Here is a 21,371-nt window from a genome sequence, read left to right as displayed (position 1 = left end):
TTTCTGTAAAACTATATTTAAAGACATTTATCACCTAAACAGATAAGTGCCCATTTACTATAAATTCCTTTTAGAATTTAATAACAGTATAAAGATTTTTTTCTCCTGAAAAACAGCTGTATTAAATTTTAAATTAATAAGAACTGAATCATTCATAGTTGCTCTATCTTAACTGCCTGTGAGGGGTATGAAGAAGAGGTGTGAGTGGAGGGCTTTAACGGACTGAGTAACTGATATCCTAAACAGAAATATAAAAGTGAAAACAATCTTGTGCAGAAAACTGTTATCCTAAACATCATAATTCTAGAATATTTGAATTATAAATCAACTTTTGGAAAACTTAATTATAAGTATAATGCTAACTTGTAACCACTCGATAATGCAACAAATGTTTACTCTTTTGTTCCCATATCTAATTGTTGGGTTTTCGAAAACCTTGTTTTAAATCAACAATTTCCTAATGCTAAGTAAGACCACCATCTTTAACACCAACTTAGAAAGGTGACACTAACATCAATGTAGCTTAAATATTCACTCGAGAATGGAAATGACAGTAGTAAAAAAAATTCAAAACAGTAGGTGAATAAATTACTGGTATTTGACTTTTAAAAACATTAGTTGATATTCAGTTAATTTACTTACTGATTTACAAAGTCATTTCTAAAATTATTTTGCATTCCTTGAATACTAAGGGTAGACAGATAACCCATACAGATAATTCCAAGATACCTATATATGAAAACAACCAAGAATTAGATCCAAAGTTGTGAAAAAGACAGAATGATTTCACAGGTCTAGGATGGAACCTGAGGTTCAGCATTTTAACAAGCTCCCAGGTAATGCGTAGCTGCAGACCAAACTCAAGTAGCAAAGTTATAAACTAGATAAATGTCTCAAAGTATCTTTATGGTAGAACCACTCTGGAAAACAGTTTGATCCTTTTTAAAGTTAAACCTTTTAAATGTAACTACTATATGATGAAGGCATTTCACCTTCAGGTATTTATTTACCCCAAAGGAAAACAGATCAAAGCCAAAAATCACTCTAAAGATAAACAAACGGTGATACAGCCATAAACTGAAATACTATTCAGCAACAAAACGGAGTGAACTATTTATACAAGCTGCAATATGTATTAATCTAAAACAAAAGTATGCTGAGTGAAAGAGGCTAGGGCAAAGAAAAGAGTATATACTGTGATTCCATTTATATAAAATTTTAGAGAATGCAAACCGCTAATCTACAGTAACAGAAAGCAGATGAGCATTTTCCTGAAGACCAGGAGGTGGAGGGATTGTGGGATGAGATCTGTTGATTATCTTGACTATGAAAACAGGTGTAACACAAACGTCAACACAACAAATTGCACACTTAAAATACATGCAGTCTGTATGTCAATTATACCTCAATAAATGTTTGCGTTTTATTTGAGACATTGACTCACTCTGTCGCCCTGGCTGGAGGACAGTGGTGCGATCACAACTCACTGCAGCCTTGACCTCTAAGGCTCAAGTGATCCTTGCACCTCAGCCTCCCGAGTAGCTGGGACTACAGCACACAGAACCCTGCCTGGCTAATTTTTCTATTTTTAGTGAAGACAGGGTTTAGCCATGTTGCCCAAGCTGGTCTCAAACTCCTTGACTTGAGCAATCCACCCACCTCGGCCTCCCAAACTGATGGGATTGCAGGTGTGAGCCACTGTGCCCAGCCTAATAAATTATTTTTAACAATAGCTTCCAAACACAAAATTCTGGCTAAAATAATGTCACTATATATAAAATATTAAGCTCTAATTCTTTGAAAATTCCACGTAATACACAACAGTATGCCTATACTAAGAGTAAGAGCCTCCTCTTTTGGGGAATTGGGTAGTAGGTGACTCAGAGTCCTTTAGGATCTTTCTTAGTTCCAAGTAACCACTGAAAACGTGTACTATAGAGCGGGGGTCTCCAACTCCTGGACCATGGACCACACAGCAGGAGGTGAGCAGAGGGCAAGCAAGCATTACCCTGAGCTTCATCTCCTGTCAGATCAGTGGCAGCATTAGATTCTCATAGGAGTGTGAACCCTATTGTGAACTGCACATGCAAGGGATCTAGGTTGTGCATTCCTTATGAAAATCTAATGCCTGATTATCTGAGATGGAACAGTTTCATACCAAAACCATCATCTCCCACCCTCATCCATGGAAAAATTATCTTCCACAAAACTGGTCCCTGCTGCCAAAAAGGTTGGGGACTACTGCTATAGAGTGAATAACAAAGCCAGTGATGATCCAGGCTTCAGTGGTAAGATTCTTACCAAAAAAAAAAAAAAAAAAAAAAAAAACAAATCTTAATCTATATAGTAAAACTGGAATTTTGCTAGCTACAGCTATAAATTTTGCATTAAATAATACAAAAAACTTGGCCGGGTGCGGTGGCTCAGGCCTGTAATCCCAGCACTTTGGGAGGCCAAGGCGGGTGGGTCACGAGGTCAGGAGTTTGAGACCATCCTGGCTAACATGGTGAAACACTGTCTCTACTAAAAATACAAAAAAATTAGTCAGGTGTGGTGGCAGGCACCTGTGGTCCCAGCTACTCGGGAGGCTGAGGCAGGAGAATGGCGTGAACCTGGGAAGCGGAGCTTACAGTGAGCCGAGATAGCGCCACTGCTTTCCAGCTTGGACGAGAGAGACTGTCTCAAAAAAAAAAAATAATAATAATAATAATACAAAAACACAGTAGATACCTTTTAAGGCATCTGTCCCATGTATCAACTGTCTACTCTACCATTCTCTCCCATTCTTTCCCACAAGAGTGTGCTGCCATCAGCCAAGCTGGTAAATCATCTCACCCTACTTGCAGCCACAGTTAACCATATTGAGCTAGATGTTTGACCTGAACTAGGCCAATCATATTCCATCTCCTGGAAATTTAAAAATGAGACTGAATCACTATTCTCAGCCAAAGCTGGCTGCTTAAATAAAAAATAAAATTAGAAGCTTTGAGGTAGCCACTTTTGGCCAAGAATATGTGAAAGCTCTGTAAAGTCCTTTTGCAGGAAAGCAAATAATAAAACTAAAGACTTTTTTAAAAATTTTATTATTATTATATTTTAAGTTTTAGGGTACATGTGCACAACGTACAGGTTTGTTACATATGTATACATGTGCCATGTTGGTGTGCTGCACCCATTAACTCATCATTTAGGATTAGGTATGTCTCCTAATGCTATTCCTCCCCCCTCCCCCAACCCCACAACAGTCCCCAGAGTATGATGTTCCCCTTCCTGTGTCCATGTGTTCTCATTGTTCAATTCCCACTTATGAGTGAGAACATGCGGTGTTTGGTTTTTTGTCCTTGAGAAAGTCTGCTGAGTATAATGGTTTCCAGCTTCATCCATGTCCCTACAAAGGACATGAACTCATCCTTTTTTATGGCTGCATAGTATTCCATGGTGTATATGTGCCACATTTTCTTAATCCAGTCTATCATTGTTGGACATTTGGGTTGGTTCCAAGTCTTTGCTATTGTGAATAGTGCCGCAATAAACATACATTTGCATGTGTCTTTATAGCAGCATGATTTATAATCCTTTAGGTATATACCCAGTAATGGGATGGCTGGGTCAAATGGTATTTCTAGTTCTAGATCCCTGAGGAATCGCCACACCGACTTCCACAATGGTTGAACTAGTTTACAGTCCCACCAACAGTGTAAAAGTGTTCCTGTTTCTCCACAACCTCTCCAGCACCCGTTGTTTCCTGACTTTTTAATGATCGCCATTCTAACTGGAGTGAGATGGTATCTCACTGTGGTTTTGATTTGCATTTCTCTGATGGCCAGTGATGATGAGCATTTTTTCCTGTGTTTTTTGGCTGCATACATGTCTTCTTTTGAGAAGTGTCTGTTCATATCCTTTGCCCACTTTTTGATGGGGTTGTTTTTTTCTTGTAAATTTGTTTGAGTTCATTGTAGATTCTGGATATTAGCCCAAAACTAAAGAACTTTTTGAAAAGAGTAACACCTCATTACCAAACGGTGTTCATTCTAGGAAAGCTAGTATGGTTCAATATTACAATATTCATCACTAATTATAAATACACCTAAGGGGAAAATCATATGGTAATCTCCACAGATGCCAAAAAAGCATTTGAGAATATTCAACACTCATTCATGGTAGATACACTACAGAATTTTTCCATGTTATGTACTTTTATGTATTACATACATATGTATTATATGCTATTATAAATATGTATATTGTTTTCTACATCTGTAAATCAATACAAAATTATCTACATCGTATTTAACAAATAAACACTAGAGACACTCACATTAAGTTCAGAAACAAAACAAAAATGCCCATTATCTCCACTACTATTTAACACAGAATTGGAAGTATTTGCGAATAGAACAGGGAAATGTAATTAGAAACATACTATTTGGAAAAGCAGAGGTGAACTATCTCTATTAGGTGGTGATATGGTATCTAACTCAATTATATAAGAGAATCAGAGAAAACTAGTACAAACAATTTAATAAAGTTGCAGGATATAAAAATTAACATATAGAAATCAACAGCTTTAACAAGTTATAAGGTATGAGAGGGAAGATTCCATTTACAATACCAAATAGATGAAATTCCTAGGCATAAGCTCAACAAAAAATACACAAAACCAACCCTCCAACAGGATACACAAGTAGACTTTGACAAATGAAGAGACAAACCACATTCCAAAACAGGAAGTCAACATCATAAAGATGTCAATTCTCTATAAGCTAATTTATAAATGTATGGTGAATCCCAGTAAAACTGCCAACATTATTTTCCGGAGTTAGACAAAACAATGATAAAGTTCATATGAAAAAATAAGAAACAACTGCCAGTAAACTCTGAAAAAGTAGAATAATGAGTAAGGGGAAGTGACTAGCTCTACCAGATATAAAAATAAATGATAAAAGATCAGATAATAAACAATTAATAATCTTATCTTTGAAAAGATAAAACAATTAATGATTTAAATAGTTTCTTGCACACAAAAAAAATTTTGAAGGAAAATTTAAAGGGAACAAAATTAAAAGTTAAAATATACACCAAATGACCTAAAAAAAATTCAAATATGACAGAGGTGGCATCTCATACCAGGGAGAAAAGATTATTTTTTTAAATGATGTTTAGACAACTGGATATCCACTTGAATGAATATACTAATCTACAACGCAGTGTATACTAGAACAAACTACAAAAGTTCTAAGGAAAAAATGAGTAATTAACTTGAAGGGGGAAATCTACTTAACTTTAATTCAAAAACCAAAAGCATTTTTTATTAAGGACTGAAAAAAAAAACTGACTGATATGTCAATTTCCCTCAATATGGAACTGAATAGATTACAGTCAACATATACACCAGACCACTATCTAGTTACAGTAATAACAAATAAGAATTGATGCTCAGCACATAAGAATTTCTTTAATGACCATATCTATATTTAAAATTATCTTGTTTTGGAAAATGACTATTCCTTCCTCTCAAGCTCCCTTTAGACCAGTGACCCAATACAAGCTGCCATTCTCTTACACCACCCATGTCTCAGGCTACAGTGAATAAAGTTAATCCAATAACTGAAGCGATGGCTCAAAATGAGCTAAAGAAATTCTTTCCCGAAATTTTTCAATCTCAAGTAGATTTTAAAAAACAAACCTCTCTTTCTCTTTCTCTCTCTTACACACATATACCTATTCACATACAAATATATTACATAGAAAAAAAGTATGGAAGAATGTACATTCACCCAAAGGTCAACCACAGAGATCTCAGAGAGCTGGAAGTTTAAGGGATTTGTGTTTTCTTCTTCACACTTTTTCTGCATATTCTGAATTTTTTTACAAATGAACACACATGATATTGTTATAATGGAAGAGTAGGTATTTCCAAAAACAGAATAATATAATGTGAACATTCTGGGGTTTTGTTTTTCTGGTTTACAGAGAAATTAACTACCTCAAGATATGCTCAGGTGGCTGAGTACATTTCCAACGACCATCTGTACTGTTTTATCACCCTACAGAATCAGCACCTTCCTGTGCTGTGTTAACGTCCTAACAGTAAATAAAGGGCAACTTTTATTTACGCCACTGTTTCTAAACACAATTCCACTGCAATACAGGCAAATGGTATCTAGATTTTTTTAAATTTTTTTGTGTAGAGACTTGCTATGTTGCCTGGGCTAGTCTCAAACTCCTGGCCTCAAGTTATCTTCCTGTCTCAGTCTACCAAAGGGCTGGGATTACAAGCATAAGCCAGAGTGCCTAGTCACAATATCTAGATTTACTTTAGTGCTTAAAAGTAATAATATTCTTTATATTCAATACATTTCTATTCATCAGTAATATGTTTCCACAAACAACGAAGAATCAATAAGTAAAATTCTGCATTTCACATCAGTATAAATTCAGTCTGAAACTTTAAAATACCTCCTCAGATTTCTCAGAAAATTTAAACCTTTGTGATTCATATGCAATGAAGATTAACTATTTTTTTAAAAAAAAGCAATCTGCATTATCAACTAAAATGCGATTCTTAACCTCCGTAATGAGTCATCAGGGTCATTTACTCTAGGTCTGATGATTCTCTGGAAGGGAAGTGGTAAACATCCATATGAAACTGTGGTAACAAAACAAAACAAACCCAGAAAGTTCACAGACTCCCTTAAGTCTACCTAGGCACCAAAGACCTCAGTTAAGAAACCCTGCCATAAGATGAAGATTTAAATGAAACTCCCTAATCCACAAAGTATCCGAATTGTTTTTATTCTGCCATAAATTTGCTGAAAATGCAGTCAGAAATCACAGTTCAGTAAACTCGTAACTAGTTTTGTCTCTAGTTTTCTGCCACTGCCACCACCCATGCACTGCCTCCACAGTCCATCCAATAATGATCTATTACAAATACAAACTTGGGGATATACCCTGCAAAACCCAGGTTCCCCATCAAGACTAAACTCTATATTTACTACACAAAGAGGGAAAAGATATACATATATATCTTTTAACAATAAAACTATAATAATCATACAAAATAAACTATATAACATACATATATAGTTTAATATCATTTATCACTTATCATTGCATAAGTAGTAAGTAATATATAACCCATGTTGCTGAATTAAGTAAAGCAGCGTTTTTCAAACTGTGAGTTGAACCACTAGTGAATCATGAAATCAATCTAGTAGCTCATGACCAAAATTATTTTTAACAAAATAGAACTGAAAAGGGAAAAATGCATATATATATATGTATATACACACACACAGCTAATCTTCATTACTTGCAAATTCCCTATTTGCAAATTCGCCTACTTGCTAAATTTTATTTGTGACACTTTCTCAGTCACTTGCAGACACGTGCAGAACAGTGAAATATTTGAGTTGCCCACCTGACATATATTCCCAGCTGAGGTCAAACAAGGTGACACTCTGACATCTTGTTTCAACTCTCATACTATAAACAAGCATCCTTCTCATGTTCTACTTGTACTATGTTTTTCACATTTTTATGCCTTTTGTGGGTAATTTCACTGTCTAAAGGGGCCCCCAAGTATGGTGCTGAAGTGCAGTCCAGTGTTCCTCAGCACAACAAGACTGTCATGTGCCTTATGGAGAAAATACATGTGTTACATAAGCTTCCTTCAGACATGAGTTACAATGCTGCCGGCTGTGAGTTCAATGTCAATGAATCAACAATGTATTTTAAACACACGATTTAAAAAAAACAGAAACATACATAAAACAAAGTTACAAACTGATCAGCAGATGAAACTGTTGTGACCAGGGTCTAGCGAGAACTTAACCCTATTATTTCCCTTGGAGCAATGGCTTAGGTATTAAATAATTCTGTGCTCATGGCAACATAACAGAACATAACTATCTCGAATCATGAAAATCAACTGTATTAGTATATGTGTAATATAGATATGTCTGTCAAAGTGCACTTTATTTCAGTTACACACAATGAGTGATAGTCAAAAAAACATTTGAAAGCCAATAAATTAGATCACAAGGAAAGAAACCCTGAAAGGTGTGGTAAAATGGTAAGGCAGAAAGGCATGGATCATGGGCACACACGCCAATCCCTTTTTTCTACCTAGACAAATCAATTCTACTGAATCCAGAATCACCCCTAACTTGTGATTTGGTTGGTAGATCTAGGATAAAGCTTTTAAGTGTACTTTATAAAAAGCATCCCAGATATTCTGGTGTGTGGCCAAGATAAGAACCACAATACTACCTCTCAAACTGGTGGTTTTCAAAGTTGGGTCCCTGGACAAGCAGAACCAGGATCACCTGGGAACTTCTTAAAAATGCAAATTCCCAGGCCCTATTCTAGACTTAATCAGACACTAAGAGGAATAAGACCCAGTGATCTCTGTTTTAACAGGCCCTCTAGGTGATTCTAAAGCATGCTAAAGCTTGAGAATCACTGACCTATATCTTTGGAAATTTTTGTGGGAGGTATTTTGAAAGCCTTGATGAATTCTGCAAGGTGGCTAGGCTATTTCAAATAAACTCCTACTGACCAAGCACCTATAATGTATAAACAATCTTCTTCCAAGTACTTGGCTTTACAGAAAGTGATCCGTCACTTTAAGCCAAAATTAAGTAAAACCTATGCATTACTTGATTAATAATCAAGCAGCACTATTTCTTTAGTCCATCCTCCGTAACAGTTTCTGTTCTTCCAAACTCGTTCAATAGGCACTGTTAATAATACAATTTTGCCTGTCCTAAAAGGTGACTCTACACTACATCCCAAAACTGTTTCAACTCTCTTAACAACTCTACTGGGTGTCACACACTTCCCTATATGAGTGTAACAACAGCCATCTAAAAAAAACTCATATGGCATTCAGGCATACAGGAATCATTTCAAGACTAATTTGTAAAAACTAATAGTATATTATAGTCAATTAGCTATTACATGAATTGATATTTAAACTCTGGTTCAAATCATGTCCCTCATGATATAAATTTCCACAGTATCATTTTCATTTTCCACATTAACACCTTGAAATGTGTTCATCTGTGTAAAACCCCTTTCTCTCCTACTAAGCTATAAGCTGCTTGTGAGTGGGTACCACATCTTACTCCTTTCTGCGTCTAAAGCACATAGCAGGTGCTGTACATTCAGTCATCAAATATTTACTGAGCAAATACCAATATGCCATCTATACCAAATGATGGAGTATACAAAGGTAACAAAGACAAGCTCCCTGTGCTTTTGAGGCTAAGTTACTGAATGAATAAACATCACAAACAACTACAGTGACAGTATGAGACAGTGCAGTCCATATGAAATGTCTAGCTTGCCAACATGATACCTGAATAGAACGGCTTTCTTCAAAAGAGTATCTTATTGTTGCTCTTCTGACTCAAGTTACTACTTGAGGCCATAAATAAATATTACAGTAAAAACACTGACAAGTCACTTAATAATTAATCTGACTTTTTTTTGTATAAAAATAGGAATACAAGCAAAAGTCCTATGCACAATGCAAGGCTTTGCTGACAACCAAACTGCCACTTAGGAATGACGGGTTAAGGTTTGCTATCCAAACTACAAACCATCAACAGAAAGCTACATTCTGCTAATTCTCAATTCCTCAGAGATGTTAAAGGGAAAGAATTTAAAATCAAAATTGCCTGACCTTGTAACTCTAGATTAAAAAGCTAACTTTAAGATCACATATTACTCACTTACAAAATGAGTACAAGAGAATTACTTGGTTACTTTACCGAGTAAAAAAGTCTTTGTCTAGAAATTTTCTAGAATAACCACACACATACACGCATGCACACACACACACACACACACACACACACACAAACACACACAAACACAGCTAACAGAAGCTGCCTCTGTAGCGTGTCTGTGAACCTGAGGAAGGAAAGACACTTTTTATGTATATGCTTTTGTGCTGTTAAATTTTTATATTTAAATCATGTGGATCTATTATTTTTCAATTTTAAAAAGCTAGTAGTAAATGTGCTAAATGTGAAAATAAGACATTTCTGTCTACAGTACCATCTCCTGTATAGTAATGGGAATAAAATCTGCAGCCTGTATGCTTTTGAGACAAGGACGACACAGGAATGAGATTGCCATTTGGGTCATGGAAATTCTCCTGAAGATTTCTGAACCTCAGGTCGTAGGTTCCTAAAACATCCATAGAAAAAACTAAGGGGTCCATGAACTTGGATAAGAAAACATAAACTTCTAACAAATTTAACATTTCCTTCAATTCCTAATGTAGACAACAGACCACAGTAGTACTAGCAATATCAACAGAAATCTAGATCTTTTCATGTCAAATTATGTCAAAATACTGTTTATATTTATCATTATTTTGAATTTACGATAACTAGATCCAACTGTAGATTCTGTACTTAATGTGTTAATAAAGTACATATATTAAAAATTGTTTATTTTGATAACTTTATTTCAATATAATTGATTTATCTGACCTTATTTTATGCATTTATGGCATCATTCTGAGGAGTTCCACCAGACTGCCAAAAGAGTCCATGTCACCAAAAAAAGGTTAAGAAGCCCTGGATCATAATTCTCAAATCAGATGCCAATACCCTTCACTTGGAAATTGAAGGAGGAAGCATTTTGGGGTTATTCCACCTAGAAAGTTCCAGAAATTAATGGGCAGAAGATAGATGTAATAAACTTGTTTTGCCAGTGACCATCCCATACAACCAACTACAAATTGAATGCTAATAGTGCCCCAGTTGAGAAACATCTCAAGAATCAAATAAATGGCATGACTACCCTCATCAATACCATACTTTTGAAAGTTTCCAAACAAAAGTGTTCATCCAAGAATTCAATGGTATACTGGAATGTCTCTCTTTATTCACTTCTCTAGTGTACAATACCCACTGCATAGATTTTCATCACTAAAACTTTTCTTTCCCATAACTACCTAATCATCTAACCTTAAAAAAATCATTCTGAAGAACAAAAACAATATTTATTAATTATTCAGGGCCCAATTATTACTCTACGGATTAATTGAAGATTTAGTTCTCTTAGCAAAAAATTTTCAAGGTCTTTAGTTTTTAAAATCAATTTGGTTGTCAACTGCTGTGCCAGAAAACAGAGAAGGACGGAGGAAAACACACATATTAACTTGTAATGTTTGAAAGCGCTCTCTTTTTTTGTTTGTTTGTTTTTAAGAGACAGGGCCTCAGTCTCACTCTGTCATCCAGGCTGGAGTGCAGTGGCGCTATCACAGTTCACTGCAGCCTTGAATTCCCGGGCTCAAGGAATCCTCCAGTTTCAGCCTTCTAAGTAGCTGAGACTACAGGTACATGCCACTCTACCCAGCTGATTTTTTTATTTTTTGTAGACATGAAGTCATACTATGTTGCCCAAGTTGGTCTCAAACTCCTGGCCTCAAGCTGTAAAAATGTTTAATTGGCATGAGAAAAAATGTGAAACTCTATCACAGAATAATGCATGGGAATACTCCACATTTTACTCTTCCATCAACCTTCGTATTTGTTATCCTGTATAACTGAAAATTGTTACCAAAAAAATGAGTGTTGCCTATAAGACACAGACTTAAGTTTTTACAAAAAAACGTAATCTTGGCCGGGCGTGGTGGCTCACACCTGTAATCCCAGCACTTTGGGAGGCAGAGGCAGGCAGATCATGAGGTCAAGAGATCAAGACCATTCTGGCCAAGATGGTGAAACCCCATCTCTACTAAAAATACAAAGATTAGCTGGGCGTGGTGGCACGTGCCTATAGTCCCAAGCTACTCAGGAAGCTGAGGCAGGAGAATCACTTGAACCAGGGAGGCGGAGGTTGCAGTGATCCAAGATTGCGCCATTGCACTCCAGCCTGGGCGACAGAGCAAGACCCTGTCTCAAAAAAAAAAAAAAAAAAAGTAATCTTTAAAACTAACTTTTCAGATACTTATTAAACAGATGAGGAAATGGGGCTCAATGAGGTTAAGTAATTTACCTCACCCATAAGGAAAGTGGCAGAGGCCAGGATTGGAACCTAAATCACAATTTCAAAGCTCCAACAACTTCACCAAATTAGCAGCAAAACTGAATGCTACTTGTTGACTCCCCAACCAAAACGTGAGACACGTCCTTAGCCCATTTAAAAAAAAAAAAAAAAAAAGCAAGCAAGCAGGGAAGCAAAGATAGGAGTTAGAGAGGTAGCAGATAGGCTGACTCTCCAGTCTGCATTCCTCTGACTTTATAGCAAGAGCTGCTCACAGTAAAACAAAAAACCCAAAAGCAGACAGATACAATGAAACAGTGCTGAGGAGAAACTGGAAGTGACTGGCATCTTCCTCCACAGTGTTAACCCTGTAAGAAGCGGTTCTGCATGATAGAACATGTAAATTTAAAGCTCTGTCCCATTTAAATAGTATAGACAAGGCAAATAATCGATGATCAACTTTAAGTTAAAATCAAATAATCACGATGGACCTTCTGCCATCTGCATTGGTCTCCTTCATGGTTTATTCCTATCAGCCTCTCCTCCTCATGCTGTCTCTACGCACCCATTACTGTTTTTCTACTTCAACTCTACTTAAAACTAAATGAAGATGCAGAGCTGCATTGTTCACCGATACAACGAAACTCAATCCAAGTGACCAGCATCATGCTAAGTGCCTGTATTACAAACTTTTTATCACTTAAGACAGAAAGTGACAGAAGTACCTGGATTGCTATCCTGCCTGTCTTGGGTACTGAATACAACACACATGATACCTTCCCTCAAGACATTTAGTCTTGTTGGGGAAATAAGTGTCTACTCTCTCTCATGCACATGCTCTTTCTCATACATATATAAAATTCACACACACACCCTTACACATACACTCAAGTGAGAAAAATGATACTAGAAAATTAAAATAAACTCAAGGGGTAAGGACTAAAAGCACTACTGAACTTCAGAATACTTACAGCAATGAGTAAGCCTAGTAAAGTGAAGAAAACTTCATGAAAGCAAGATGATCATAACCAAAACATACACAGAATGGATTGCTCTACTAGGCTCTAGGAAAAATTAATATTAGATAGTGGATGAATATAATTGATTCTCATTAAAGAACGACAAGCCAAATTGACAGGATCTCAGCAGTATTAAAGAGTTCAACCTTAAGCATTAATTTCTTCCCAATATTTAATGTCACATTTGTTAGTTCTTTTCATCTAATAATAATCCTGGACAATATGCCAGCAGATAGACATGCGGTTTCAGAGGTTCAAGTAATTTTTAGAGTCAAAGGTACTTTAAAGGTCACTCAGTCCAATTCTATTTCACAAATAAGAAAACTAAGGGCCAGGAAGGTTAAATAATTTCTACGAGGTCAAACAAAACTCATCCCTTACGACTTTGAAAATTAATAAGTGTGAAGAGTTTGCTTTTTTTAAAAGGACACTGGAGACTTCTTTTATAGTCTTTGATTCAAATTTCATTTAAAACATAATACATACAAATTATTCTAAGCTCATTAAAACATCTTACAAATTTATGGTTTGTAAAAACACACTAAGTATACAAATTCGCCTTGGGACAAACCATGGATTAAAATGACTTAATACTTTAACTTCCTAACTTTTGATCATGCTATATTACCATCGGTAGCAGATCTCTCAGGGCAGCTCCCCAGCTGAGAGGGTAACACTTCTCAACATAGGTATACTAACTTCCCCTGCTCTTTGAATGGCAGACTCAGAGGTAGATACCTGATGCAAGCCAGACCAATAACGCTCTCTATCTCAAGCATCTGGAATTTTGAACTTTTAATGGGAAAATAAATGATAGAACAGTAAAGCTATAATGGACCTTAGCTATCTTCTAGTTCTCAACCCATTCGTTTTACAGATGAAGCAGTACAACGGTGAAGCAAGAGCCCCAGAGTCAATCAGCCTGAGTTCAAATCCTGACTCTACCATGTTCTTTTTTAGATGGATGATCTTAGGCGAGTTACTTAATTTCTAAAGTTTCAGTTTCTTCCTCTGAAAAAGAAGTAGTAACACTTATATGTCTTACTCTTAAAATCAACCCTAAACCATCTATTAAGTTTAACAAAGTGCCTGGCACATGCTCAACACACTCAACAACACACACTCAAATGTTAGCTGCGATAGTAGTGATGAACAACCTGAGGCTCAGAAAGGCTAAGCGACTTCCCAAATTATATGGCCATTTAACCCACTTAGGCATAAATGGGTTAATCCATGACAACCAGAACTAGAAACAAAAACTCCAGAATCATACTTCAGTGGTCTTTCATCTATACCACCCTACAAACTCCTAGGCCTAACATTCAAAACTACCTATAATTTAGTCTAATTCTACCTTTTTTCCAACCTAATCTCCACCCCTATTTTTACTCCTTCATTCACCAAATATTTACTGAGTGCTTCTATGTTTTAAACAGTTTCTAGTGCTGAAGATATAACAGGGATAAAATGAAGGGGAAGACAGAAGCAAAAGATGTCTGCATGTCCGAATGAAAACAGGGGAATGATATGGTCAGCAACATCAGAGTGCTATCCTCCTAAAGTTTCTATTAGCAGGAAGAATAGGAAATGACTGACAGAAAGCATCTAATATGGAAGAACCTTCCTTTGGTCTACTCAGCATCCTCAGAACTTCCTTTAGATATTCTTATGCTCAAATATTTGCTTCAACATACACCATACAACCAAACCTGAAAGCTCAAATTGTTACGCCTCTTTCCAAGAAGCCTTCTCTATGACATGCAATGAATCACCTCATGCCTCTCAACTACACTAACATTTAACTTTCTCTAATGCTCTTTTGATGTCTGTCAGGTTGTCTTAACCCTGTAGTTTTTGCTAACTTTCCAGATAAATGTTTTTGGACTTAATGGTTCATTTAAGTTCCATGAAATCGAAGTCTGCATCTTCTTTTATTCCTAACATTTCAGTACACAGCCTTACACATACTTTTCCTATACAGAATACTTTAGTTTCCCAATATCTTATTTAGATAACAACTGGCATTTAGATAATACCTGGCACGTCATTTGCTTCTGTTAAAAGAAGAAATGCTTCATGTTTTTACAGTATCAATTTACAAAACTGCATTTTATATCCTCTCCATTATGAAACATGAAATATATTAGTGCCAATAGTAATTCTGAAAAGGTTATCAATACGGATTATATTCCTACCGTATCAATTCAAAATACCACTTAAAATATTAACATAATGGCAAAAATTAGACAACATATGAGAGGAAATATGGCAATTCAAATTAGTCATGGATCTTCTTTAAAAATAAGGTGAATCACATGATTCATGTAGACTGGTACATTCTGGTATGAAAAAGTGTCTCACACAAATCTATACACACCTATGAGAGTTACTTAAAACAAGATAAAGATTTATTATTACAACCATATCCGCGTGTGAAAAGATTCTATATTTAAAGAGGCCTCTGACTCAAGAGGAAAAAAGAATACAATATTTAGATATACATAGTACCAAAGTAAGCAACCAAAAAGAATTCCTGGAAAAAGAATTTATCAAACGCTGCTAATAAATTTTATATATAGACAGACATTGGGGGAGGGGGAGAAAAGACACAAATATAGCTCTTGGAACAGAAAAACACTCAACACTCAACAAACATTTTTCAAGCATGTATTATGTGCCAGGCACAGTTCCAGGCACTTGGAATATATTAATAAGCAAAATAAGCAAAGATCTTTACCCTTAGAGACATTATATTCTAGCAGGAGAAAAATGTAAACAATACAATGGGACAGTTCCCACAAATTTCTTATATGCTTAAGATAACATAAACAGTGGGATAAATATAATGGTGCCAATACAGGGGAAAGCAAAGTTAACAAACTGCTAAGAGAAAGAAAATCTGAAAACCCAAGAGCAAAAGTCAGACCAAATTAAGTAATGAAAAAAACTACACTTCTTAATAATTTAACAGTCTAACCAAATTGGCAACTTTTAAGGTTTCCAAATTATAAAAAGTAAAATATTATTTACAAAAACTATAATGAACTTAATCACAGTTCAGATGATAACTGTGGGTTCTCTAAGAACCCTGAATATGCAGCATGGTGACCATGAGTATATGCTTTTGTGACACCAATGTCAAGGGTCTGAATTTCAGCCCTGCACTAGCAGCAAGACCTTTCAGTTTTTCCTCTATAAAACAGAAATGGTAATACCTCATAGGGCTGTTACCAGAATTAAATGATAATCAAAAACTGGAAACAACTAAAAAATCAGAGAGATGCATAAAGATAGCATATCAAATTCATTGGAATACTACTCAGCAATATAAAAGAACAGACTCATACAAGGATGAACCTTAAATGCATCGTGCGGAATAAAGGAAGCTAGACACAAAAAAGTATGTATGATTCCATTTATATGAAAATCTAGAAAAGGCAACCTAACCTACAGTAAAACAAAACAAATCAACAATTGCTTGGAACTAGGAGTGGAAAGGGACTGGTTGCAAAGGAGCACAAGGGAACTTTTCCAATGTTGGAAATGTTCTATGTCTTGTTTTCATGCATGTATGCATTTGTCAAAATTCATCAAACTCCACACTGTAAATAGGTACTTTTTTTGTATGTAAAGTATACCTCAAAAAAAGTTTATTTTAAAAAAGGATTAAATGAAATAATATATGTAAAGCCCTTAACACAGTATCTCGGATATATGAAGTATTCAGTAAATGGCAAGTATCAGTAAAAACATCAACTACCACTATACAACACTCATGAGGAGGTGGCAGAACCGCTGGCTGCCTGATTTTTCTGGTCTAAATTCTAAATAAACATAAGTGTGCAGTACTTGACCTAGACCAAGTGCCGTGAGGAGCATTACAAAGACCAAGTTAAAGGAGGATGCCAACTGGCAGCTCTTAGCAGAGGACAATTATAATAAGGATAGGGAAGAAAAGTAAAAGATGTTTGCATGTCCAAAAGAGGAGGCTACACAGAATGACATGATTATCAATGACACAATGTTACCAATGCCCAAGAACACCTAAATCACCTCATCCAGGCATTGTCAGAATGTAACTCAGTCAGAATGTAACTCAAAACTGAATAATGACTTTGTTTATATAAACGAAGTCTAATGATAGCCCAATAGCTACACAGAGGAGACAGGCCTTAATTTTAAGGGTGGGTGGGGATAGAGGGGGAATGAGAAAAAGCCATCCATGAAGGCTTCAAAAGATTTTGCCAACCAAGCAGGACAGCACAGTTCAGAGACACCCAGCAACAACTGTGAATCCGTAAGCCAAGGTTTGTTTGTTACAAGCCTACTGATTTAAAAGAAAAAATCTTATAAAAATAAGGAGTTAAGGACATCTAGATATTGAAAGTTACTTAAAATACAATTCAAGTGAAACACAAAACATTTGTGAAATGTATGACATTTTACTGCTGTTTAGAAATATTTATCAAGGCAGAACCATTTTTATAAATACATAATTCTGTTTAATAACAGAAGTCCTGTAAGACCAGAGAAATGAATTTGCTGTCACTCATGAAAACACAAGTCTTCTGACATACATATTTAAAAAAGAAAGAAAAAGAAAAACTAATACTCCAATTGGACACTCTGGGAAGCAAAAGATTTCAGACTATAAATCTTAACTGTTAAGGTTTGCTTAATTTTGATTTTAAGAATCTCTACTTTTAGCATTTATTAAAGAGGCAGAAAGGACAGGACAAAGAATCAGAGGTTCTGGGTTTCAACTCTAGTTTTATCAGAATTTGGATTTCTTCTTCCTTAAAATTGGGCAATTGAAGTAGGCTACTGAAAAGTATCCAAGTTTAGCACTCATGCTCTAGTCTGAAAATAATTTTTTCTAAAAGAGCTAATAAAAAATTGCAAGGCGCGGCAGGGCACGGTGGCTCACGCCTGCAATCCCAGCACTTCGGCAGGCCGAGGCAGGTGGATCAAGAGGTCAAGAGATCGAAATCATTTTGGCCAACACGGTGAAACCCCGTCTCTACTAAAAATACAAAAATTAGCTGGGCATAGTGGCACGTGCCTGTAGTCCCAACTACTTGAGAGGCTGAGGCAGGAGAATCGCTTGAACCCGGGAGGCGAAGGTTGCAGTGAGCCGAGATCGCGCCACTGCACTCCAGCCTGGTGACAGAGCTAGACTCGGTGTAAAAAAAAAAAAAAAAAAAAAAAAAAAAAATCTGCAAGGCGCGGCCAGGCGCAGTGGCTCACACCTGTAACCCCAGAACTTTGGGAGGCCGAGGCGGGTGATCACCTGAGGTCAGGAGTCTGAGACCAGCCTGGCCAATATGGTGAAACCCTGACTCTACTAAAAATACAAAAATTAGCTGGGCGAGGTAATGGGCGCCTATAATCTCAGCTACTCGGGAGGCTGAGGCAGGAGAATCACTTGAACCCGGTAGGCGGAGGTTGCAGTGAGCCGAGATCGCGCCATTGCAATCAAGCCTGGGCGACAACAGCGAAACTCTATCTCAAAAAACAAATAAACAAAAAATTGCAACACGAGTTAAGCACTTTTATTTTTAATGAAGCATGAAAAAATTACTCGTAAGTTATCTTACTAAATTAAGATAAAATACCAAAACATATGTGGCATACTAAGGACCACGTATGTTGGTGATTGCAAAAAGTAATATATCTTCCAGGAGTTAACTGTTCACTCTAGAACAGATTTCCTTTTTTTTGTTGGAGGGGATGGAGTCTCGCTCTGTCCCCCAGGCTGGAGTACAGTGGCACGATCTCTGCTCACTGCAACCTCTGCCTCCCGGGTTCAAGCAATTCTTCTGCCTCAGCCTCCCTAGTAGCTGGGATTACAGGCGCGCACCACCAGGCCCGGCTAATTTTTGTATTTTTAGTGGAGACGGAGTTTCACCATATTGGCCAGGCTGGTCTCGAACTCCTGACCTCGTGATCCGCCCACCTCGGCCTTCCACAGTGCTGGGATTACAGGCGTGAGCCACCGCGCCCGGCCTAGAACAGATTTGACTCAAGTTCTAAAATAATAGGATCCAAGTAATTACACACAATACTGGTACTTTTAAGGCCATCTTTCTTTCGGATCAAGACCCACAAAATAGCAAAAATATCCAAAGTTGTGCTTATTAAGGTTCAATGTAATTAACTATTGTATATAATATAATTTTATTTTAATTTTCCTTCCCATGGAAAACTGAGTCGTTAGAAACAAATTAAAAAAAAAAGGGTTCTAACATACAAAAAAAAAGTTCTCACAGCTCCAAACCTTAGTGATAAATGGTGGGTTTTTATAAACATATATATATATATATATATGCTCACACAAATATATATGCATATGTGCGTGTATATATATGTATTACATATTTGTGTGTCTACACACACAGTTAAGTTCATCCCGATGCTACGGCCATATGCATTTTCTACTGAAAATGTAAGACTTTCAAGTAATTATACATCAAAGAGAAATGTGATTAAATCAGAGCAAAGTAGTAATAACAGGGTAACATAATGAGGTCAGAACTCGACCAGCCAATCAAAGGCATAAAAGCATTTCCTGCAATATTAATAGTCAAAAGAGAAAACCAATCACGGAAACCTCGAGCTTCCTTTTGACAGTCACTGAAGCAAGAGAACCAATCCACACACACCCGAGGTTGACAATAAGGCGGGACTGCAGGTTCATTGAAGAAATTCTTGAGGGTGCAGTTACTATGAACTTCGCACGCAAGTAACACCACCACTCGAGTCATAAACACTCTCTGTCAAGCCAGATGAAATCCAACTGTCTGCAAAATTTAACCCATCGGAGGAAAAGCAGCAGTTTTCCCAAAAGGTGCTGTATTATCAAAATTACAACTGCCAATTTAGATGCACTAGATCCTCAACTTCTAAGGACCACCTCGCAATGACAATTCTCGAGGACAACGCTACGCCGGCGGCTCGCTTCGGGGCATCCCCGGCTACTCTCTAACGTTGCGCACGGAGCACCGCCGTCCCGGCGGAGCAGGCAGAGCCCGTCCGCCCCGCGCCCGGCTCAGGTCGGCTGAACTGGCCGGCGGGCGGCCCTCGGACGCTACGACCCGCTCGGTAGTCGTGGCCCCCGCCCTCCCCTGCCGCAGTGCTGCACCGCCTCATCCCGCTGCACCTTCGCGGGCGGGGGAGCCAGGATGATTACATTGCTGGGAGGAAGATGTTTGTTTTGAAAGCACCCTTCCACAGTCATTTCAAAGAGAACTCAATACAAAACCAAAGGTAAAAATGGAAAAAATAATAATCTTGGCTAGCCAAATAATACCACGCTATTAATTAGCCCCGCGCCTGGGGGAGGTAGGTGGGAATGTAAACAGACACCGTACGCCAAGTGCGGCCAGCGCATCCCCTGCGCCATTCCCGGCCGCCGCTTACGGCAAGGCCCCCTTACGGCAGCGTAAGCAGCGCTGCGAGCTAATCACAACACTGGGACGCAACAACATGGCGGCCGCGGGCGGGCGCTACGCCGGCCGAGAGGGTTTACGCTACTCCGCCGGCGTAGAGTCCCGTGCGTTAGAGCGGCAGCGGCGCCCTCCAGCGAGCGTAAAGCGCTCTGTGAATGGCGAGGCCCGACTGACAAAGGGGAGGGGGGAGGAGGGAAGGGGGGGGTAATAAACACTCGAGTCCCTACCGATTCCTCCTCCTTCTCCATCCCGGTGGGCATCTGGGGCACGGCCCGGTTGATGGAGACGCAGTCGTTGAGATCAGGCATGTCCTTGCCGCGGTAGATAGGCAGCGGCTTGGCGGCGTCCAGCGCCCGCGCTCGGAAGGAGAGTTTACTCATTGTCTCCCCGCCTTACAGGAACAGCCCGGGCGGCGGCGGCGGGGCGGGCGGGGAGGGGGGGAGGACTCCCGCCGCCTCCTCCACCTCCTTCCTCAGTGCAGCGCGGCCGGCCCGCTCCTCCTCCTCCTCACTGCCCCCGGCCACAGCATGGGCGCCCACCCCGCCCGAAAACAGCCCCCCGCCGCCCGCGGCCGCTTCCACACACTAGATCCGCCGCTCGCCCGCCCGATCCGCTCCCTGCGCCATGGCCAACATGGCGGACATTACCACAGCGGCGGTGAGCGATCCCGGCAGCCCGCGCGAGAGCGCGCCCCCGTCGCGGGAACGCGCCTCGCCCTCTCCCTCCCTCCCTCCTTCCTCTCCCTTCCCCTCCCTCGCCTGCCCACCCACTCTCTCCGCGGCGCTGCCTGCCCGCGGGAGCGTGCTCGGTCTCGGTCCGCTCCGGGGAGGGGGGGCGGGGGCGGCGCCCCTCCGCTCGCCGGCCGATGATTTCGCTGTGTGGCAGGTGCCAGGTG

General features: G+C 38.5%; 1 protein-coding gene across 1 annotated transcript in view; it reads right to left on the bottom strand.

The window, feature by feature from the left end:
• Positions 1 to 21,150, bottom strand: part of EPC2 (enhancer of polycomb homolog 2) — a 142,769-nt gene extending 121,619 nt beyond the window's left edge. Inside the window, exon 1 of the mRNA XM_002812468.6 lies at positions 20,704 to 21,150. Within this exon, the coding sequence (XP_002812514.4) occupies positions 20,704 to 20,856 (153 nt within the window). The 5' untranslated portion in view covers positions 20,857 to 21,150. The remainder of the gene's footprint in view (positions 1 to 20,703) is intronic.
• Between the last annotated feature and the right edge of the window lie 221 nt (positions 21,151 to 21,371).

The sequence above is a fragment of the Pongo abelii genome, chromosome 11, assembly GCF_028885655.2.
Source record: "Pongo abelii isolate AG06213 chromosome 11, NHGRI_mPonAbe1-v2.0_pri, whole genome shotgun sequence".
NCBI lineage: Eukaryota > Metazoa > Chordata > Mammalia > Primates > Hominidae > Pongo > Pongo abelii.
This window is presented reverse-complemented; position numbering and strand designations above follow the sequence as displayed.